The sequence below is a fragment of the Colletotrichum fructicola genome (genome assembly GCF_000319635.2).
Source record: "Colletotrichum fructicola Nara gc5 chromosome Unknown KSG_Nara_v1_contig02, whole genome shotgun sequence".
Taxonomy (NCBI): domain Eukaryota; kingdom Fungi; phylum Ascomycota; class Sordariomycetes; order Glomerellales; family Glomerellaceae; genus Colletotrichum; species Colletotrichum fructicola.
The window spans coordinates 4,722,148-4,738,652 of record NW_027094052.1 but is presented as its reverse complement, the minus strand read 5'-3'; the positions used below and the strand labels follow the sequence as shown (position 1 = coordinate 4,738,652).

The 16,505-nt window shown below is 53.1% G+C and overlaps 8 protein-coding genes across 8 annotated transcripts; 4 read left to right on the top strand and 4 right to left on the bottom strand.

Moving 5' to 3' along the window:
- Window positions 1-486: 486 nt before the first annotated feature.
- Window positions 487-1,658, top strand: GPN2 (GPN-loop GTPase 2; the record flags this gene model as incomplete). Its single annotated transcript, XM_032033118.1, has 3 exons — window positions 487-550; window positions 613-941; window positions 996-1,658. The coding sequence occupies 3 exons, from the start codon at window positions 487-489 to the stop codon at window positions 1,656-1,658; spliced, it is 1,056 nt and encodes a 351-aa protein (XP_031887647.1).
- Window positions 1,659-1,664: 6 nt separating this feature from the next.
- On the bottom strand, window positions 1,665-2,276 carry CGGC5_v004069 (Ribonuclease P/MRP protein subunit POP5; the record flags this gene model as incomplete). Its single annotated transcript, XM_032033119.1, has 2 exons — window positions 1,665-2,014; window positions 2,063-2,276. 2 exons carry the CDS (start codon window positions 2,274-2,276, stop codon window positions 1,665-1,667), a joined length of 564 nt encoding a protein of 187 aa, XP_031887646.1.
- Window positions 2,277-2,645: 369 nt separating this feature from the next.
- Window positions 2,646-4,816, top strand: GPHN (Gephyrin; the record flags this gene model as incomplete). Its single annotated transcript, XM_066151224.1, has 3 exons — window positions 2,646-2,918; window positions 2,970-3,048; window positions 3,096-4,816. 3 exons carry the CDS (start codon window positions 2,646-2,648, stop codon window positions 4,814-4,816), a joined length of 2,073 nt encoding a protein of 690 aa, XP_066009489.1.
- Window positions 4,817-5,115: 299 nt separating this feature from the next.
- vma16 (putative V-type proton ATPase 20 kDa proteolipid subunit) lies at window positions 5,116-5,948 on the bottom strand (the record flags this gene model as incomplete). The annotated part of the gene is made up of 4 exons (XM_032033121.1): window positions 5,116-5,224; window positions 5,285-5,593; window positions 5,675-5,801; window positions 5,891-5,948. The coding sequence occupies 4 exons, from the start codon at window positions 5,946-5,948 to the stop codon at window positions 5,116-5,118; spliced, it is 603 nt and encodes a 200-aa protein (XP_031887644.1).
- Window positions 5,949-6,381: 433 nt separating this feature from the next.
- Window positions 6,382-6,944, top strand: toa2 (Transcription initiation factor IIA subunit 2; the record flags this gene model as incomplete). Its single annotated transcript, XM_032033122.1, has 3 exons — window positions 6,382-6,428; window positions 6,508-6,655; window positions 6,792-6,944. 3 exons carry the CDS (start codon window positions 6,382-6,384, stop codon window positions 6,942-6,944), a joined length of 348 nt encoding a protein of 115 aa, XP_031887651.1.
- Window positions 6,945-8,597: 1,653 nt separating this feature from the next.
- On the bottom strand, window positions 8,598-10,111 carry CGGC5_v004065 (LysM domain-containing protein; the record flags this gene model as incomplete). The annotated part of the gene is made up of 4 exons (XM_066151223.1): window positions 8,598-8,901; window positions 8,956-9,529; window positions 9,729-9,880; window positions 9,936-10,111. 4 exons carry the CDS (start codon window positions 10,109-10,111, stop codon window positions 8,598-8,600), a joined length of 1,206 nt encoding a protein of 401 aa, XP_066009490.1.
- Window positions 10,112-11,244: 1,133 nt separating this feature from the next.
- On the top strand, window positions 11,245-14,803 carry Mutanase-2 (Mutanase; the record flags this gene model as incomplete). Its single annotated transcript, XM_032033124.1, has 7 exons — window positions 11,245-12,564; window positions 12,614-12,846; window positions 12,994-13,220; window positions 13,272-13,662; window positions 13,860-13,962; window positions 14,023-14,397; window positions 14,471-14,803. The coding sequence occupies 7 exons, from the start codon at window positions 11,245-11,247 to the stop codon at window positions 14,801-14,803; spliced, it is 2,982 nt and encodes a 993-aa protein (XP_031887649.1).
- A 143-nt stretch (window positions 14,804-14,946) lies between these two features.
- On the bottom strand, window positions 14,947-15,702 carry CGGC5_v004063 (uncharacterized protein; the record flags this gene model as incomplete). The annotated part of the gene is made up of 1 exon (XM_032033125.1): window positions 14,947-15,702. One exon carries the CDS (start codon window positions 15,700-15,702, stop codon window positions 14,947-14,949), a length of 756 nt encoding a protein of 251 aa, XP_031887648.1.
- Window positions 15,703-16,505: the final 803 nt, after the last annotated feature.

Here is a 16,505-nt window from a genome sequence, read left to right as displayed (position 1 = left end):
CGTGGGCAAGGGAGGCGAATGATTTTTAAGGGCCGGTTGTTGGTGGCTGAGACGAGACTCGAGCCAAAGAGGTGGTTGGAGAAAAAGTAGATGAGGGAAGAAAAAAAGCAGCTTGTGGGGTGGGAGCTTTGAAGATGGAAGCTTGGAAAGCTGGGTCGGGTACGGGCGGTCAGGCGAATTGTGCCGCCCCACGCCCGCTGGAAGCTCAGCGCGGTTGGTGGTGCAGCATGTGACGCTAGGCCTCCCGGGAATGGTCGGGCGTCAGTGTAGTGGAGTTGCCTGGCAGCTGCAGAACGCTGTGGATGTGCTGTGCAATGCTGCATGGAGGGGCACTGGTGGTAAGGCAGATAGCCTGAGAAACTTCACCCTCGAAAGAATTCGAGATCCCGTCCGGTGTGGCAGGCAATCTTCAACACTGCAAATTCCTCACAACAAACACCTTCTCCTGGCACGAATTCAAGGAACTCAGCCTCAGAATCAACCAGGATGCCTTTTGCGCAGCTCGTCCTCGGCAGTCCGGGCTCTGGAAAGAGTACCTACTGCGATGGCAGTAAGCTCCCCGACCCGACGATGCGTCCTCGACAGTCTCAAGAGCTAACACGCCACGTCAAGTGCACCAGTTCATGGGCGCCATAGGTCGCGCCTGCTCCGTCGTGAATCTTGATCCCGCAAACGACCACACGAACTACCCGAAAGCCCTCGACATTCGCGACCTCGTCAAGCTCGAGGATATCATGGCCGGTGACAGGCTAGGACCAAACGGCGGCATTCTGTACGCTTTGGAGGAGTTGGAGCACAACTTTGAATGGCTTGAAGAGGGACTCAAAGAGATTGGCGACGACGAATACTTTCTGTTTGACTGCCCAGGGCAAGTTGAGCTTTACACCCATCACAACTCGCTACGGAACATCTTCTTCAAGCTACAGAAGCTTGGGTTCAGGGTTGGTCCTCCTGGCTCTTCATCATAGAACCAACTCCCGCTAACTCCTTAATAGCTCGTCGTCGTGCACCTGTCCGACTCCTTCTGCCTAACGCAACCCTCACTCTACATCTCCAACCTTCTCCTCTCCCTCCGCGCCATGCTCCAGATGGACATGCCACACATCAATGTCCTTACCAAAATCGACAAGGTCGCTTCGTACGACTCTCTGCCTTTCAATCTCGATTACTACACCGATGTTGACGATCTTTCATATCTCATCCCCTACTTGGAGGAAGAGTCTCCCGTGATGCGCAACGAGAAGTTCGGCAGGCTGAACGAGGCGGTCGCAAACATGATTGAGAGTTACGGATTGGTCCGGTTCGAGGTGCTAGCGGTCGAAGACAAGAAGAGCATGATGCATCTGCTCAGGGTAATTGATAGAGCTGGAGGATACATCTTCGGCAGCGCAGAGGGCGCGAACGACACCGTGTGGCAGGTCGCCATGCGTAACGAGTCGTCCATGTTGGAGGTTCGTGATATCCAGGAGCGTTGGGTCGACCGCAAGGCCGAGTATGACGAGCTCGAGAGGAAAGAGTGGGAGGAGCAGGCGAAGATGCAAGAGGAGGACCCCAGTGGCGGTCAGGCGGATCAGGCGATGGCAGACTCTGATCCGGACTTTGGCGACATGACAGTGCCGGCAGACAGCGGCGTAAAAGTAGTGCGCAAAAACAAATGATACCCTTCAGCCGTCTTCTTCATCCATTCCCTCTGCTTCTGAGACATCTGATGCGTCGACCATGATGGCGTCGCCGGCTTGTGCCTTGCTTTGAGCGAACATTGGCACGGTGCCGCTGGCTGCTGCTGCGACGGAGTCTTTGGCGGCGAGTACGAGTTGTCTTGCCTGTTTGATGGCTTCCTCCTCAGCCTTACGAATCGTGCCACTCACTCGGACTACTTTGAACAAGCAGCGTTTTCCGTCTCCGTGCTTAAGCGGGACGCGGTCCATGAAGGTAAGTGCGGCCCACACAAGACGGTAGTGCTCTCTCTTGATTTTGAGGATGAAAGTTGAAGTTGCTTGAGAGAGATATTTGACTAGGCTCGATTAGCGGGCGTCCGTGACAATGGTCTTTCTTTACTGACTTGATAGGTTTCCTTCAATGGCACCAGAGCCGTAATCGCCAAACAGCGTAGCAACTTCAGCTCGGAGCGCCTTCAGCAGTGACTGGGGAGTAAGCTGCCCCGTCGTGGGCTGATGCATGACTACGACATCCGGAACATTGGTCGCCTGTTGCTTTGACGCGTCAGGTGGGTAAAGAATGTTGACGAGGATGTACCTCTCCTTGATTCGGACCATTTTGCTGTGCCGTTGCGCGCTCTTGGGGAAGTGAGTGACTGCTTGTCGAAGTCGATACTGAAAAAGTTCATGTCGCGGTACGTACTCGCGTCAAAGCTGGAAGTGCAGGAGAGGACATCGAGGAACAGCGGCTCGAAGTGGGGTCCATTGTCCATGCGGGAGGTCGCTGACTAAGGCGGGGGAGCTTCCCTCGAGCTCCGGTCCTCTGGAAGCTCCCGACGTCACCAGGCATGTTGTCAAGCTATTTGATGATTTGGGCGATTATTAGAGATTTCTCGGCTTGACAGGAAATACCGGAGTTTTTTCTCTCTACATTGGTGTTCTGGACACCATTATCTGTGACCAGGTCTCAGATCCGCCTCGTTCACCATGGATACCCCTCTGAAAGTGGCCATCTTGATCGTCTCGACGACCGCATCCAAGGATCCCTCGACGGATAAGTCAGAGCTCGTCTTGAAAGATGTTATAGAACAGGAGGGCGGTGGAAAATGGGTGGTCACCGACAGCAAAATCGTCCCGGATCTTGTTCCCCAGATTCAACGCCAGATCATGTTGTGGGCAGATGTTGGGCTTGAAGACGGTGCCAACCTGATTCTCACCACAGGAGGCACTGGATTTGCGGTATCGGATAGCACCCCCGAGGTATTTAATCTAACTCACTCCCCAGAATAACTATGCTAAAGTACGGTACAGGCTGTCAGTGCTCTCATTCACAGGCCAGCTCCCGGTCTGGTTCATGGAATGATTGCTGCGTCCTTGGCAGTGACCCCGTGTAAGTCACTATATCTTAGCAAGGGCTTAAATCACTAATGATTCCAGTTGCCATGATGTCCAGGCCCGTGGCAGGAGTCAGAAACAAGACTGTCATCATCACCCTCCCTGGATCCCCGAAGGGTGCCAAGGAAAACCTTCAGGCCGTTCTTAAGACGCTTCCCCATGCCTGTGTGCAAGCCGCCGGAGCTGATTCCAGAATCTTGCATCAAGGTGGTGTCAAGAAGCTCGAGGCAGAAGCCGGAATCGGCTCCCAAGATGCGGCGGCGCCAAAGGTCCAAAAAGATCACTCACATTCACACTCACATACCCACGACCATGGCCACAGCCACGGCCATAGCCACGGCCATGATCACAAACACGGCCATTCCCATGGTCATGGACACGGGAGCCTGGTCAGGCATACCAAACCAGGTGACAACCCACTGTCCAACGATCCAAGTCTTGGCCCGTCCCGGAGATACAGAGAATCGCCTTATCCAATGCTTGAAGTTGATGATGCCCTCCGCCTCATTCAAGACTTCACGCCTGAGGCGGAGATCGTCACATCACTCGTCGACGTCAAGATCGTCAACTCAGTCCTGGCAGAGGATGTCACGGCTAGAGAGAACGTGCCTGCCTTCCGTGCAAGCATCGTAGATGGCTACGCCGTAGTTGTTCCCAAAGACGGCAATATGAAGGGCGTGTTCCCCGTCACATCAGTATCCCACGCGGCTCCCGGGGAAGCAAAGACACTGAAAGAGGGCGAGATTGCCAGAATCACCACAGGAGCGCCGCTGCCCCCTGGAGCTACCTCAGTGATCATGGTCGAGGACACCATCCTCAAGTCCAAGACCTCTGACGACAAGGAAGAGAAGGAGGTCGAGATCCTGGCGGAGGGCGTCAAGCCCGGCGAGAACATCCGGGAAATCGGCAGCGACGTCAAGGAAGGCGACCTCATCCTGAAGAAGGGCGAGCAAATCTCCGGCGTCGGCGGCGAGATCGGTCTACTGGCATCTGTCGGCGTCGCCGAGGCGAAGACCTACAAACGACCCGTCGTTGGCATCCTCTCCACCGGCGATGAGATCATCGAGCCCGACCGCCCGGGTGGCCTTCGCCTAGGTGAGGTCAGAGACACCAACCGCATCACCCTCATGTCCGCAGCACGGCAGTGGGGCTTCGATGTCGTCGATCTGGGCATCGCACGCGACAAGCCGGGATCCCTGGAGGAAAACCTACGTGAAGGCCTCCGCAGGTCCGACTTACTGATCACCACAGGCGGTGTCTCGATGGGCGAGCTAGATCTCTTGAAGCCGACCATCGAGCGCTCTCTTGGGGGAACCATTCATTTCGGTCGCGTCGCCATGAAACCCGGTAAGCCGACTACCTTCGCCACAGTTCCGGTCAAGAACAACGCCGGAGAGCGTGTCACCAAGACCATCTTCTCCCTGCCTGGCAACCCTGCCTCGGCACTGGTGACGTTCCACCTCTTCGTCATACCGGCTCTGCACAAGCTCTCCGGTATTGTGCCCACTGGTCTGCCCAAGGTCCCGGTGACGCTTTCTCATGACTTCACTCTGGATAAGCAGCGAGCAGAGTACCATCGGGCTGTTGTAACGGTCGGCAAGGATGGACTTCTATCGGCAAGTAGCACCGGTGGTCAGAGGAGCTCTAAAGTTGGAAGTCTGCGGTCTGCAAATGCCTTGCTCGCCTTGCCGAAGGGAACAGAGCTGAAGAAGGGCACCAAGGTGGGGGCTCTTTTGATGGGCGAAATTCGCGTGGAGTTGTGAGTACATCGCTATGCTTTCATGTGCAGTACACGATAAGGTAATGCAGCGACTTGATTTGACTTCCATAATCATCCTTAAAAAATACCACGCTCGCGCAGAAATCACTTCGATGAGGAGCTATAATACGTTGGTAGTATACAATACAAGATGTTCCTCGCCCTGCCTTTATGCCATTAACGCCAGCCCAAGTAGCCTTGGTGTAATGCAGTGCTCCACTGTACATCATTCAAGTTCGACGTTCATAATGCCGTCTGTGGTAGTCTCCCCTTATTTTACTTCCGTGCCGTTTGGAACATCCCTTACTCCGACTTGAATCCGTTCGTCTTGCCAGCCACCAGGAGGCCGACGATGAGACCGAAAAGACCGAGGACGGAGGAGAAAATCTCGACGACGAGGATCTTGACGAAGCTATGACACGGCGCGTTAGCAAGACTTGATTTCATTTGATGATGGAGGCTAAAGACGTACAGCGTAGGGTCCGCGGCATCAGCCAGCGCGGCTCCACTACCGTTGATGCCGACAGCGACACCGCAGATCAGGTTGCACATTCCGACGGTGATGCCGGACCAGAAGAGGGCGTATCCGGTGTAGTAGCTGTTGGCGTCGTGCAGGGTCTTGCCCTCGGCCGGCTCGAGCTGGGCCGAGAAGACGATGGCCATGATGACGCCGTAAATGGCGACGACTTCGCAGAAGATGATGGAGATCAAGTTCTTGGTTCTAACGCGCGGCGCCTTGACGCCCGCGCCGAGAATGGAGGAGCCGGTGATGAAAATACCCCTAGATATCAAAACCTGTTAGACACCGTGACCCCGCCTAGATGCGATGCGATGCTTCGCGAAAGCGTGTTGTTGTTCGTACCATGCTGCGCCGACGACGGAAAGACCAATGCACATGCCGATGCCCATGTCGGCCCATGTGTAAGGTGAGATCGATTCGAGGAATTCGCCAACGTTGAAGGCCTCTCCCGAACCGGTGAAGAGCATGTCTGTTGGGGAAACATTATGTTAGCTTCGCTTGATTGACTGTCGCGGGCCATCGTGTCGAAGGGGCATCATCGGGATCGGGGGTTCGTACAAGCTCCCACCACGGTAAGGGCGCCTCCAATGCCTCCCAGGCCATATGTGAGACTCATCGTGCTCGTTTCGGCGTTTGTGTCGTTCCCCGGGGGTCGGTCGTGGATGTTGGATTTGACGGCGGATGTCTGGGGGGTTGCAGCTACGTCGAGCTCTCGAGGCCAAGCAGTGAGGTAACTGAGGTAAGGCAAGGTAAGAGCCGACGAACCAGATTCGGTAAGGTCACATGACGCGTCTATTGGACGCCGTTGCTCATTGGAAGTGTGCTTAGGTAATGCACCTCCCCTAGCTGCAGCCACTGGCTGGAAGTTGACGGCAACCTGGAACAGCAGGCAGCTGCACCGAGTACGTACCCACTTTCCAAAGCGTTAGTCAGCCGGATCCAAGGATATCCTCAAACAAGGCCACTATAAATATAACCTCGCCTCTTTCACACTCGCAACCACCCAGACCGCCGCCCGCCCCCAGGAGATCAGGAACCAAATCTCCACGATGGCAGCCGCACCTCAATCTTTCTACGAGCTTTACCGCCGTAGCAGGTACATGCGCCATCCATAAGTCTAGTAATACTAGCTGTTCCAATGCTACAAAAACTAATCCGTGTACCTCCTTCCTTAGCATCGGCCTTGCGCTGACGGACATGCTCGATGATCTGATCAGTGAAGAGCGCATTCACCCGCAGCTCGCGATGAAGATCCTCGCCAACTTTGATCAGGCGATCACCGAGGCTCTTCAGAAGAGCGTGAAGGCGCGCCTCACCTTCAAGGTACGCACCACCAACGCCTTCCTCGGCAGCCCTCCCCATAGACTGCGAATATTCCCAAGCAACATCATTGATACATACAGAGTGACTGCGCGACTGCTTTACAACAGACCAAATCACTGACACTCGCACACCACAGGGCTCCCTCAGCACCTACCGTTTCTGCGACGAAGTGTGGACCTTTCTTATCAAGAATGTCCAGTTCAAGCTCGATAGTGGCGGCCAGATGGTGTCTGCGGACAAGGTCAAGATCGTCAGCTGCAACTCGAAGAAGCCGGGAGAAGGCCCTTAGGAGACGACACAATGAGCGCATTTCGAGTGTATACGAACGAAGACTTACGCATTGCTTGGGGAATGGACAGCGCCCAAGGAGGCCTGCATACAACGGCGTTTAGGTATTACATGGTTCCATTGATTCTTTTCACTAAACGAGGGATGGCAAACGGAACGGGGGACGAGGGCGTTCACCCAAATTGCGAACATTTGATACCACCCAAGGTTTTGCGCGCACCATCATAGACTTTTGATAAGCTCGGCTTGCCAATAGATTGGATGCCTACACTATGATACTCGTACTTTGTTCTTCGGGTTGGTTGTGTTATTCTCGTCATAAATTGCATTGATTCCTTACAATCTTCCCAATGGCTAAGGGGGATCATCAAGTCTTTGTGCGCCGAGTGCAGTCGAAATGTTATCGAAGTGTCTGAACAGGTGAACTTGTGCCACTGTCACCTGTAATTACCACAAAAAGTGAAATGATACGACGAAGATTGGAAGACCGGGGACAGAAATGCATTGAAAGTTACGCTACGGCACCATACGTCATGCCCGTCCCCACAACTCAATTGGCACAACTTCCGCCGAAGTTTAGCTGCCATTCTGCAATCTTGATCCTCCAACTGCTAATTCCTAAGTAATAAGGCAAGATCGCATCAAGATCACACATCAGAGTCGCATGCCAGCTTCCTGTCTCCCTGACGGACAATGCTGCGTCTCCAGCCATCTGAAAGAGGGGAGGCCGATGCCGGGTACCTGCAGAGCCGGGGTTAGCCACAACTGCCCCATCCGCCGGAAACAGGAAAGGCGTCCGAGTTGTTACATGGTTATCAATGAGTGGGAACTGAGGTGCATCAAAAGGCACCACACACCAAAAGAGAATGCCCCGATTGTTACCTAGCGCCAAGGGTCTCTGTCTCAACTGTCTGGGGTTTTATTCCATCAACACCAACGTCTCGACATCTCTGCACATCTTAACTGATAAAAACCTTTTGGCACTCGTCGTCGAACCCAACTTACTTACTGAGGCGCGGTTCACTTTCGATCAATTTCTACAGAATTACCGACGGTAAACTTTCAGACAGGTCTCATTTCAACAATGCTTGAAGTCTGGCTCTGCTGGTGTGAACCTGGCCAGGACAGTGTTACATTAAGACACCGCTGACCAATTTTCCTACCCAGGCGAATGACTACTTATATTGGGCCTACAGGCTATTAGTGAATTTCATTTAAATAAGAGACCGCCTAATTTTCCTGTGTCTGCGCGGCCAAATTTCCTGTGTATCTAAGTACTCCTGTCGGAGACGATAATAGTGACGACGACGACGACGACGACGACGACGACAACGACGACGACGATAGAACAGACAATTATTGAAGTGACGACGGTAAGGTAGAGTATAGTCAGAGGATAATCAGTCGGTATACCACAGGAGAAATAGGTGGTCTCTTAAATAGTGTTACTATTACTGTCGTCCCTACTGTCCCTATCATCCCCGTCGTCTCTATCCCGATCCCTCTCCCTATCCCGATCCCCCCCTATGGCTATCGTCGTCGTCTATGCCCACTAGCCGCCCAGATAGCAAGACGCCCGTTAATATACCCAGAATCATACAATCGGTCCAGCTAGGCAGGCCAGTCTGGTGCGTTGCGCGGATGACCCGTTGCCCTAGTCATCTGCAACGACCATGGTTGGGATTGTGCTTTCAGGAGAGTCCCTCAATTCTGTCGTCGTTGATGACAAAACTGTATCAGTCGCCTCCTCATTCTGTGCCATGCCAATCAAGGTACGACTAGATGATTCTGAAGCAGAAGACTGAATAGATGGCGTGATTGACGCCGTCTGTAGCCGGTCACTTGTCTCAGCCGATGAGAGAGTCGTGACGTGGAATGTAGCGTTGGCTCTGAGCGTGGAGTTCGTGGGTACCTTGAACGACTTGCCCGACAGGACGGGAGGCCTTTCGAGAACACCACTTATATTAGCAAGCTGAAAGCGAAAGATTCCGCATTCTTGAGGTACTACTCACCCTACGCAGATGAAGCCAGATATGGTTTTGTTGAAGCCATCGCACTGGATGTATATCTTCGGATTCCACTCGGACAGGTTGTCTATGCTGACGCCATACTCAGCCGTGACAGAGTCACACGAATCATCCGGAGTTACCAGATGCAGATTGCACTGAGCCGGCAAGCACAGGTCTTGACCTACTTGGATTCCGCCGCACCAGTTGTCGAGGTGGTCGTTGGCTTCCAAGAGTTCTCTGCTCGGAACGCTGTGCGCCTCTGCGATGCTATCGCAAGTGTCGCCATCCTGGACGTGATAGGACGCGGCGCATTCTGAGGACATGCGCTGTGCAGACCAGCTTTGTGCCACCGCCGTTGGTGACACAACTTCAGAAGAAGGGGCTGCTGGACTGAGGATGTACGGTGATGGGCTGGTGTAAGAATAGCCGGTCACGCCGCAGCTGGAGACGACCAACTCAAATTCGGCGGCGCGCGATTCACTGTGACCAATGGGCGAGTTAACCTCGATTTGCATGGGTCCGAGAACGCAGTCGTCGCATTCGCGAGGAGCTTCGTCAGTCTCATTACGCCACTCGCCTAGGATATAGTCACACGAGCTTCCCGTTTCCCTGCCGTACGTTAGACCTAGGTCATTGAACCAAAGCAGTTGATTCTACTTCCCTATGCTTGTAGCATGATATCTCATAAACATAGATATAACGATCCACGATGTACGTAGCTGAGATTTATATAAGCAACATGCGCAACCAAGAAAAACATTACAAATTGTTCAGACCTGGGTAGAGCGCCAGGTCATGATCAAAGACGTCTGTCGCTGGGTCGCAGTCGTTTTGAATCTTGGTGCGCAAATCTATCAAAGATTCCTTGCAGCTTGCCGTGCAGATCGCTTCGATGCCGTCCGCATCGAGGACGTCGACTCTGGGAGATCTATACAGAATGATCAGCATACAAAAACAATCATGGATAGGCCGTTTAAGCATACTCAGACTTAATGTGGCTAGCCAGTCGATGAGAGCAGCTCAAAGTGGTGTTCAGTGCCTCAAAGCAGCGCTGAGAAAGCCCGAAAGACTCGTAAGAAGTCGCTCGAAGTGGGAATTGTTGGGCTTGGGCGGGTGACAGCCAAGCCAGGCCGCCTACGCAAGCAAATATCTTCAACATTGTTCTCAATCGTAGCAGAGAAATACGAGAGAGTATGGAAGATTTGTTTCGACTCAAAGAGAGGTTGAAGGGGAGATTTCGGATGTTGTGAACAGTGACTGGGTAGAAGAAACAAGAATATCAGGATATCATGGCTCGGGGGGCTTGTCTCCTTTGCGAGTGAACGTCATCTACTTGACAAAACTGTCTTCCCCTTTCATCCAATACTTCACACCCGACGATTGATTCCGGGTACGCACCACGATGAAGTGTGGGCACAAATGTCACATCCGACCTGGCTGCGCGTGACTCGTCAAAATGTTGCGGACGGCATGCTGCCAAGTCGCCGAACTCAGGCCTGGAATATTTTGAGATCGTCAAATGCAGTCTGTTGGCGCTAGTGTTGGTGAAGAACTGCTGCGCCGCTCGAATTTACTTGCATATGCAAATCTGTCTATGGCAGTCTTCCGCGAGTGTGAAATTAAACTCCATCAACAACCCATGGCTCTGCGTCGTGGCGAGCCAGGCACCGGCCTGGCCCGGACGGCGTGGCCTCTTCGCGGAGAAACGATGTCCGCCTGCGGCACAAAGCCTACTCTCGCCTCGCACATGACAACCGTCTCTCGATTAGCGTAGTTGTCTTGAGGGTACCATGGTCTATACTCGAAGATTCTGTCACAGCAATACTGGCCCATGGATAGATCAACCAGACAGATCCTTCAAACAGTGAATAAGAAAGATACACCCAAGGAATTGTGGTGCGTTGAGGTTATCCGACCAAGTTAAAACATCGAAATCCGACTGATCGCCACCTAGTTCGATCGCTTTGAGTATTGTTCTTCCAACATGCCATGCTCCTCGACCCGTCCCGGCGGCTAGGTACATTGACAGGCAGCATGTGGATCACACATGCGTCTACAGGCCATCCTACATGACAATCTTATATTATCCGCTTGCTTGCGGACACCCCTCGGAGTCTTTCCGTGGTTTAGACTTGGCATCACAGGAACGGCTCGGATGAACCGAGGTGAACGAACCGTTCGGTGATGCCTGTCTCCCCATGGTTCTATACCAATCTCCCTGGGTATAGCAAAAATTGGCTGTGGCGCGGGGATCATCTTTGGTTCGATCGGTGGATCCAAGTCAATACTTTGATGCCCGAGTTCGTTCAGATCATTTCGTGGAACGACTACGGCGAGAGCCATCACATTGGGCCGATCCGAGATCACGCCCTTGTGGCTTTCGATACTGGGAAAGCACCTTACCGATACTCCCTCGACCACCATGGCTGGCGGGTGCTTCTCCCGTTCGCTATAGATCGATACAAGAACAATAAGGCAACAATCACTTCTGAGGGCGTCTCATTCTGGTATCGTACGACCCCAAAAGATGCTTGCGGCACGGGGGGTACCACGGGCAACACAGTCTCACAGCTCCAGATGGAGTTTCAGCCCAATGACATTATCCAAGACTCGGTCTTCTTCACCGTTCTTTCGACTGATACCGTTTCTGTCACCGTCTCTATTGGGGGCATGTCCTCCAAGGGAGTCTTGAGAGATTTGCCTGATGGTGGGGCCGGCCTCTATCATGGCAGCGCACCATTCAATGGGCGCACAGGAGACGTACGGATCACCGTCACGCGAAAGAGTGTGACCATCGCCGACGAGACTGGCCCCGCGATCAAGAACGACTGTCACAACAGCATAACAGGATTCGACGCCTGGGCTGGTGGCGGCCTTACCTCGAGAGCCCCTAGTGCCGTCGACACGCCTTCTTTGGAGAACGAAGTGTGTATTCGCGGCACTGGCGCGAACGACTTCGATGTCTTGTGTCGGACCACATGCTACTGGGGCTACTGTCCTGAGAGTGCTTGTGTTTGCAGAGCCACGGGCGCTCAGATTAAGCTGCCTCCAGAGACTCCCGGAGAGGTCCACCCGGCCGAGGGGTTGAACTCGAATTACATCGGTCTTTGCAACTATGCTTGCCTCTACGGAGCCTGCTTCTCAACCTACTGCGGCAAGGATGAGTACCACCTGATCGAACCGACTGTATCTCCTTTCAACCCCCCATCCTGTACCTCGGGGACTGGTGACGGGGACTGGGCGGCGCTTTGTAGCTTCACCTGCCGCCATGGCTTTTGCCCCATTGCTAGGTGCAAGTGTACAGGGCAAGGTTCTCTCAACCTGATGAACCCGTCTCAGGCGACTAAAGCTATAAGCCGAATCGGTGAAGACCACGGCCTTTGCGCGTTCGCCTGCGCCAGAGGTCTCTGTCCTAAGGATACCTGTGACTCAAGTGGTGGCGACTCACAAGAGCAGACTGACCCTCCAGTGAACCAGGTTGAAATGCCTCACCTGGACCGGGACTGCTACAGATTCACCGAGTGCGTAGATCTGGACAATACCCAAGCATCTAGCTGTCGCGATGGCTACACACGCATGTCGTTTGATCGGGCTAGCTGCTCGGGTAATTCGGTAGGTTGGCCGGCCATACACATATTCCTAGCTAATTTGTCCTTCACAGGGGCTCCCTATTTGTTGTAAGAACAGCGCTCTTCCTATGGAGTGTACGTGGAGGGGAAGCGGCGGAGATTGCAACGGCCAGTGCCACAAGGGAGAGGTCACCCTTTTCGAGTCGGCGAAAGGAGGTGACCCTGGAGAGAGTGGCGATAGCAAATGCAGTCGTGGACACAAGGTCTTCTGCTGTGGACTTAGGACTTTCAGCGCCATGACCAGCCAATGTCGTTGGACAGAATGGTGAGTTTTCCATATTTCCTTCACGACCCGAGGGACTGCGCTCTTGTCCGTCTTATGTAGCGAGTGTGGTTGGAAACCATTTGATGTCACAGATGAGAACGTCCGATGTCGAAACCAGATCTTAACTTGACGCTGACATCTCAATAGCTCTGAGAAGTGTGCGGGAGATGAAACACAAGTAGCCCAGGCTTCGGAGCTAGAGGGCAAGTGTGGTCTGGGAACTTTGACTAATAGGTATTGTTGCAAGAACAATCCTCCTCCCTTTTCCAACTGCCATTGGGTTGGACAAGGTGACTGCGCAGACAACACCTGCAACAACAAGGAAGTCACCCTGATATTGGATCAGGGTGGCGGAGACGGCAACCTTTGCTCCTGTGAGTGTGCGGTCCAAAAACTGCTGTGTACCGAAGCTGACAATAAACGAGGGTGGAGGAAGAAGTCGCTCTGTTGCACACCGGAGGAGGCCGTATTTGGCAATGGAGTATGCCCCAACCCGTATTGCACTATACTCATCGGCGACTGTGCTCTGGATGAGTGGGCCGAGGATGATGATACCGACGAAGACACGTGCGATGATCACGATGAACTTCGCCGAGACGAAGGAGCCTTGGCTGAGTATGATGCCTTGTCTCTTCTAACGCTCGAAGACGGATCCCTTCTCGAAAAGAGAGCGAAACGGAGAAGAACCTACCAAGCGGTTATCGAAGATATCATCCAAAATCTCATTGAGATCATCATCATAGCCAGGGCATATCCTGGGTCGGGCACACTCCATTCGAACACACGAGGCGACCCGGCGTCAGACGACATATTTGAGTAAGTGAACTTTCCGATTGGTCCATATTTGATTTCACAGGTCTTGTATTTTTGTTCTGATCTGATGGTCTACTCGGGTCTTTGGCATCGTTCTTGACTTTGCCTGCAACATCAATAGACATCAAAGCATGGCGCCATCAGAATGATTCAGATGCACTTTGGCACTATGAGCAAAACTGACATACGTAACTTCACAGGTTGGCACCTGGGTGTGGAAATGTGGATGTTATAGTAAAGGACCGAAAGACTTTCACAAAAAAACAGATTTCGGCAGCATATGACACTGAACATAATCCCGATGTAAGTTGCTTCAATCTCGCAATGCTCTTTGTCAAAGAAAGTTGCTGACAGATGTTCCAGCTGCAATTCATGGCGGACTTTCTGCACACACTGGGCACTGGTGAGCTCCCAGACCTCTCGAGGACAGTCAACGGCTTCATCGACCCCAACGATATCGAGTATTGGTGGGACGCGCCGTTCCCTTTTGGAACTTTCCCTACTCAGGGTACTAGTAGATGCATAAACTCTATCAACGACTTCATCATGGACTTTTTCGGCTCGCAAGGGAACAGGAAGCCTCTACTCCTCTGCGAACGCCGACTGAACCAGATGAAAGGCAGAATCTTCAATAGAGAAATGAGGCCGGTCAACGACGTTGTAATGGCAGGACTGCGAGATGATGCGTTGAGTGGGGATACGCAGGCGGAAGAGACGATGTTCGACAACATTGCGAGAGTAAGTCAAATCGCGCCCAAGGCCCCCCAAACAAGTTTGGAGTGTGACACTAACGGTTACTTTCCCATTCAAGGCGATTGGAGTACGGAACTATTTGAACCATCCTGACGCGCTCCCAACTGTCAGCACCAACCGTAACAACTTGATCGACGGAAGCGGTCTCATCGGGCGACTCGTCCCAGCTTTTGCCAGAATGCGTGATATTCTCATGGAGTTTGACGAAAACTGGTACAACGATGCGGCAGAAAGAACTAGGGGCTGGGTGGACGAAATGCTGGACCTCATATTGCAAGACCTTGACGCTCTAAGTCAAGCCGGGAGAGCGCCTCCGAATGAGTTTTCTATCAGGGCTAGAGTGGCGCGCTTGCTGAACCGGAGAGGCGATATCAAGCCGCCGAAAAGGTGAAGTAATATTGCACGGCATTGAAAGAGCTTCACCCTCCTTCCCAAGACAGACATAGAATACATAGAGAAGCCTGGCTTGACTCAAACCTAATATGTTGGCCTCCAAACGGCTCCTTCCCATACTTCCCGACTGAGTGTCGTAGCTCAACTGGGCATCGACTTCTTGCCGAGAGGGTAGATGGCTGGCGGCCGCTGATAAGATTCATAGTCATCCAGCTCTCCATGCAGGTCGTTGTACACTGATGCGACGAATACTGTGTTGAAGTATTCCCATCCAACGTACTTGCGATCGCAACCGTCAATGGCGGGGTAGCCACCATCGTTCATAGTGACATTGCCCTGAGTGCGGTCCGAAGTCCAGCAGCGATCGATGACGGTGATGACCATGGGTGGTAGGCGACTTCTGAAAAACCGGTCGCCAGTGTCTGCCTCTTGGAACTGAATCACAGTTTCGAGGCACTGCCTGTCAACGTAGAGACAAAAGCGAAAGCGGGGAAGTCTGGTAACATCTGGCTGCTCAATAACACGAGGCGGGGGCTTAACAAGATCCTGTTCGGAGACCCAGCCATCAAAAAGGCGTCTGACGTCTGATCTCGAGGCATTCTCCAATTTGTCGCGGTCTTCGATGATGACCCAGTCGAGGTACTTCTCCAGCAACTCAGCTCGACGGCCCTTGACAAGCTCCTCATGGCAGGACTGCTTGAGCTGCGCCAGATAGCGGTTCCAAAGCTCGCCATCGTCGTATGTACAGCGGTAGATCACAAATCCCCACTTGTGATAGCCGGTTCTGATCATGTTGAGGCAGATTCGGGAAAAGATATCTCTTTGGTAGCCGCCCGGTTGACTTGGCAGCTCTTCGAGCGTCCGGGCGTCAAAGTTGTCACGGTTGCCTCGTGACATGGTGACTCAGGCGATTGAGAAGTTTAGAAATGTCTTTTTGGTCACGCTTTCGACGAACAGTTGAACAGATCCAGAATGAAGTTGGTTCTGCTGCAGGTCCAAGGTGATGTAGGTGCCTTACTTCGAAGGACTGTGTTGGTTAAATAAGTGTGTAAGAGGTACGTACCTTGCGGTGGTGACAAGGGTATTTTCTAATCCCGGCTATTGGCATAAATCGGACCAGAGACGCAGTTGCCATTTCCTCGCAGCGGAAGCGAGAGCAGGGCGAGTAGTAGCGTAGTCGAAAGCAAGCCGGCGGTTAGCAGTCTTGTCATCACAAATACTCAAAGTCATTCACGAGGATGGATCATTTGGGCGTGGACATCGATGCTGACTAACCACAAACACCCATCGCACGTTTTCTCTTCAACGGGGATTCCCCTAGTCCGGAAGCTGGAGGCCACCAGAAGCAAGATCTCACCCCTATCTGCCACCACCACCGCCACCCATTGAGACACGCCGCGCCGCCTGTCACAGACTTCCCAAGCGCCCGCCCGCCGCCAGCTCTGTCCATCTCATCTCCATCTTACCGTCGGACTCTCTCACACACGGCTTGAAGTGCGCCGTTCACTCACTCGTCCTCGCTCACACAGTACCTCAGCTAGCGCACCTGCACCTCCGCAACACTGACCGCAGCACAGCCCGGCGCTCTGCTGTCCTTGCCTTACCTCATCCTTCTCCCACACACGGCACCGCCAAGCGCACCACCACCACCACCACGACCACGGCCACCACCCCAGCAACATCAGCAGGGGTCATCACCA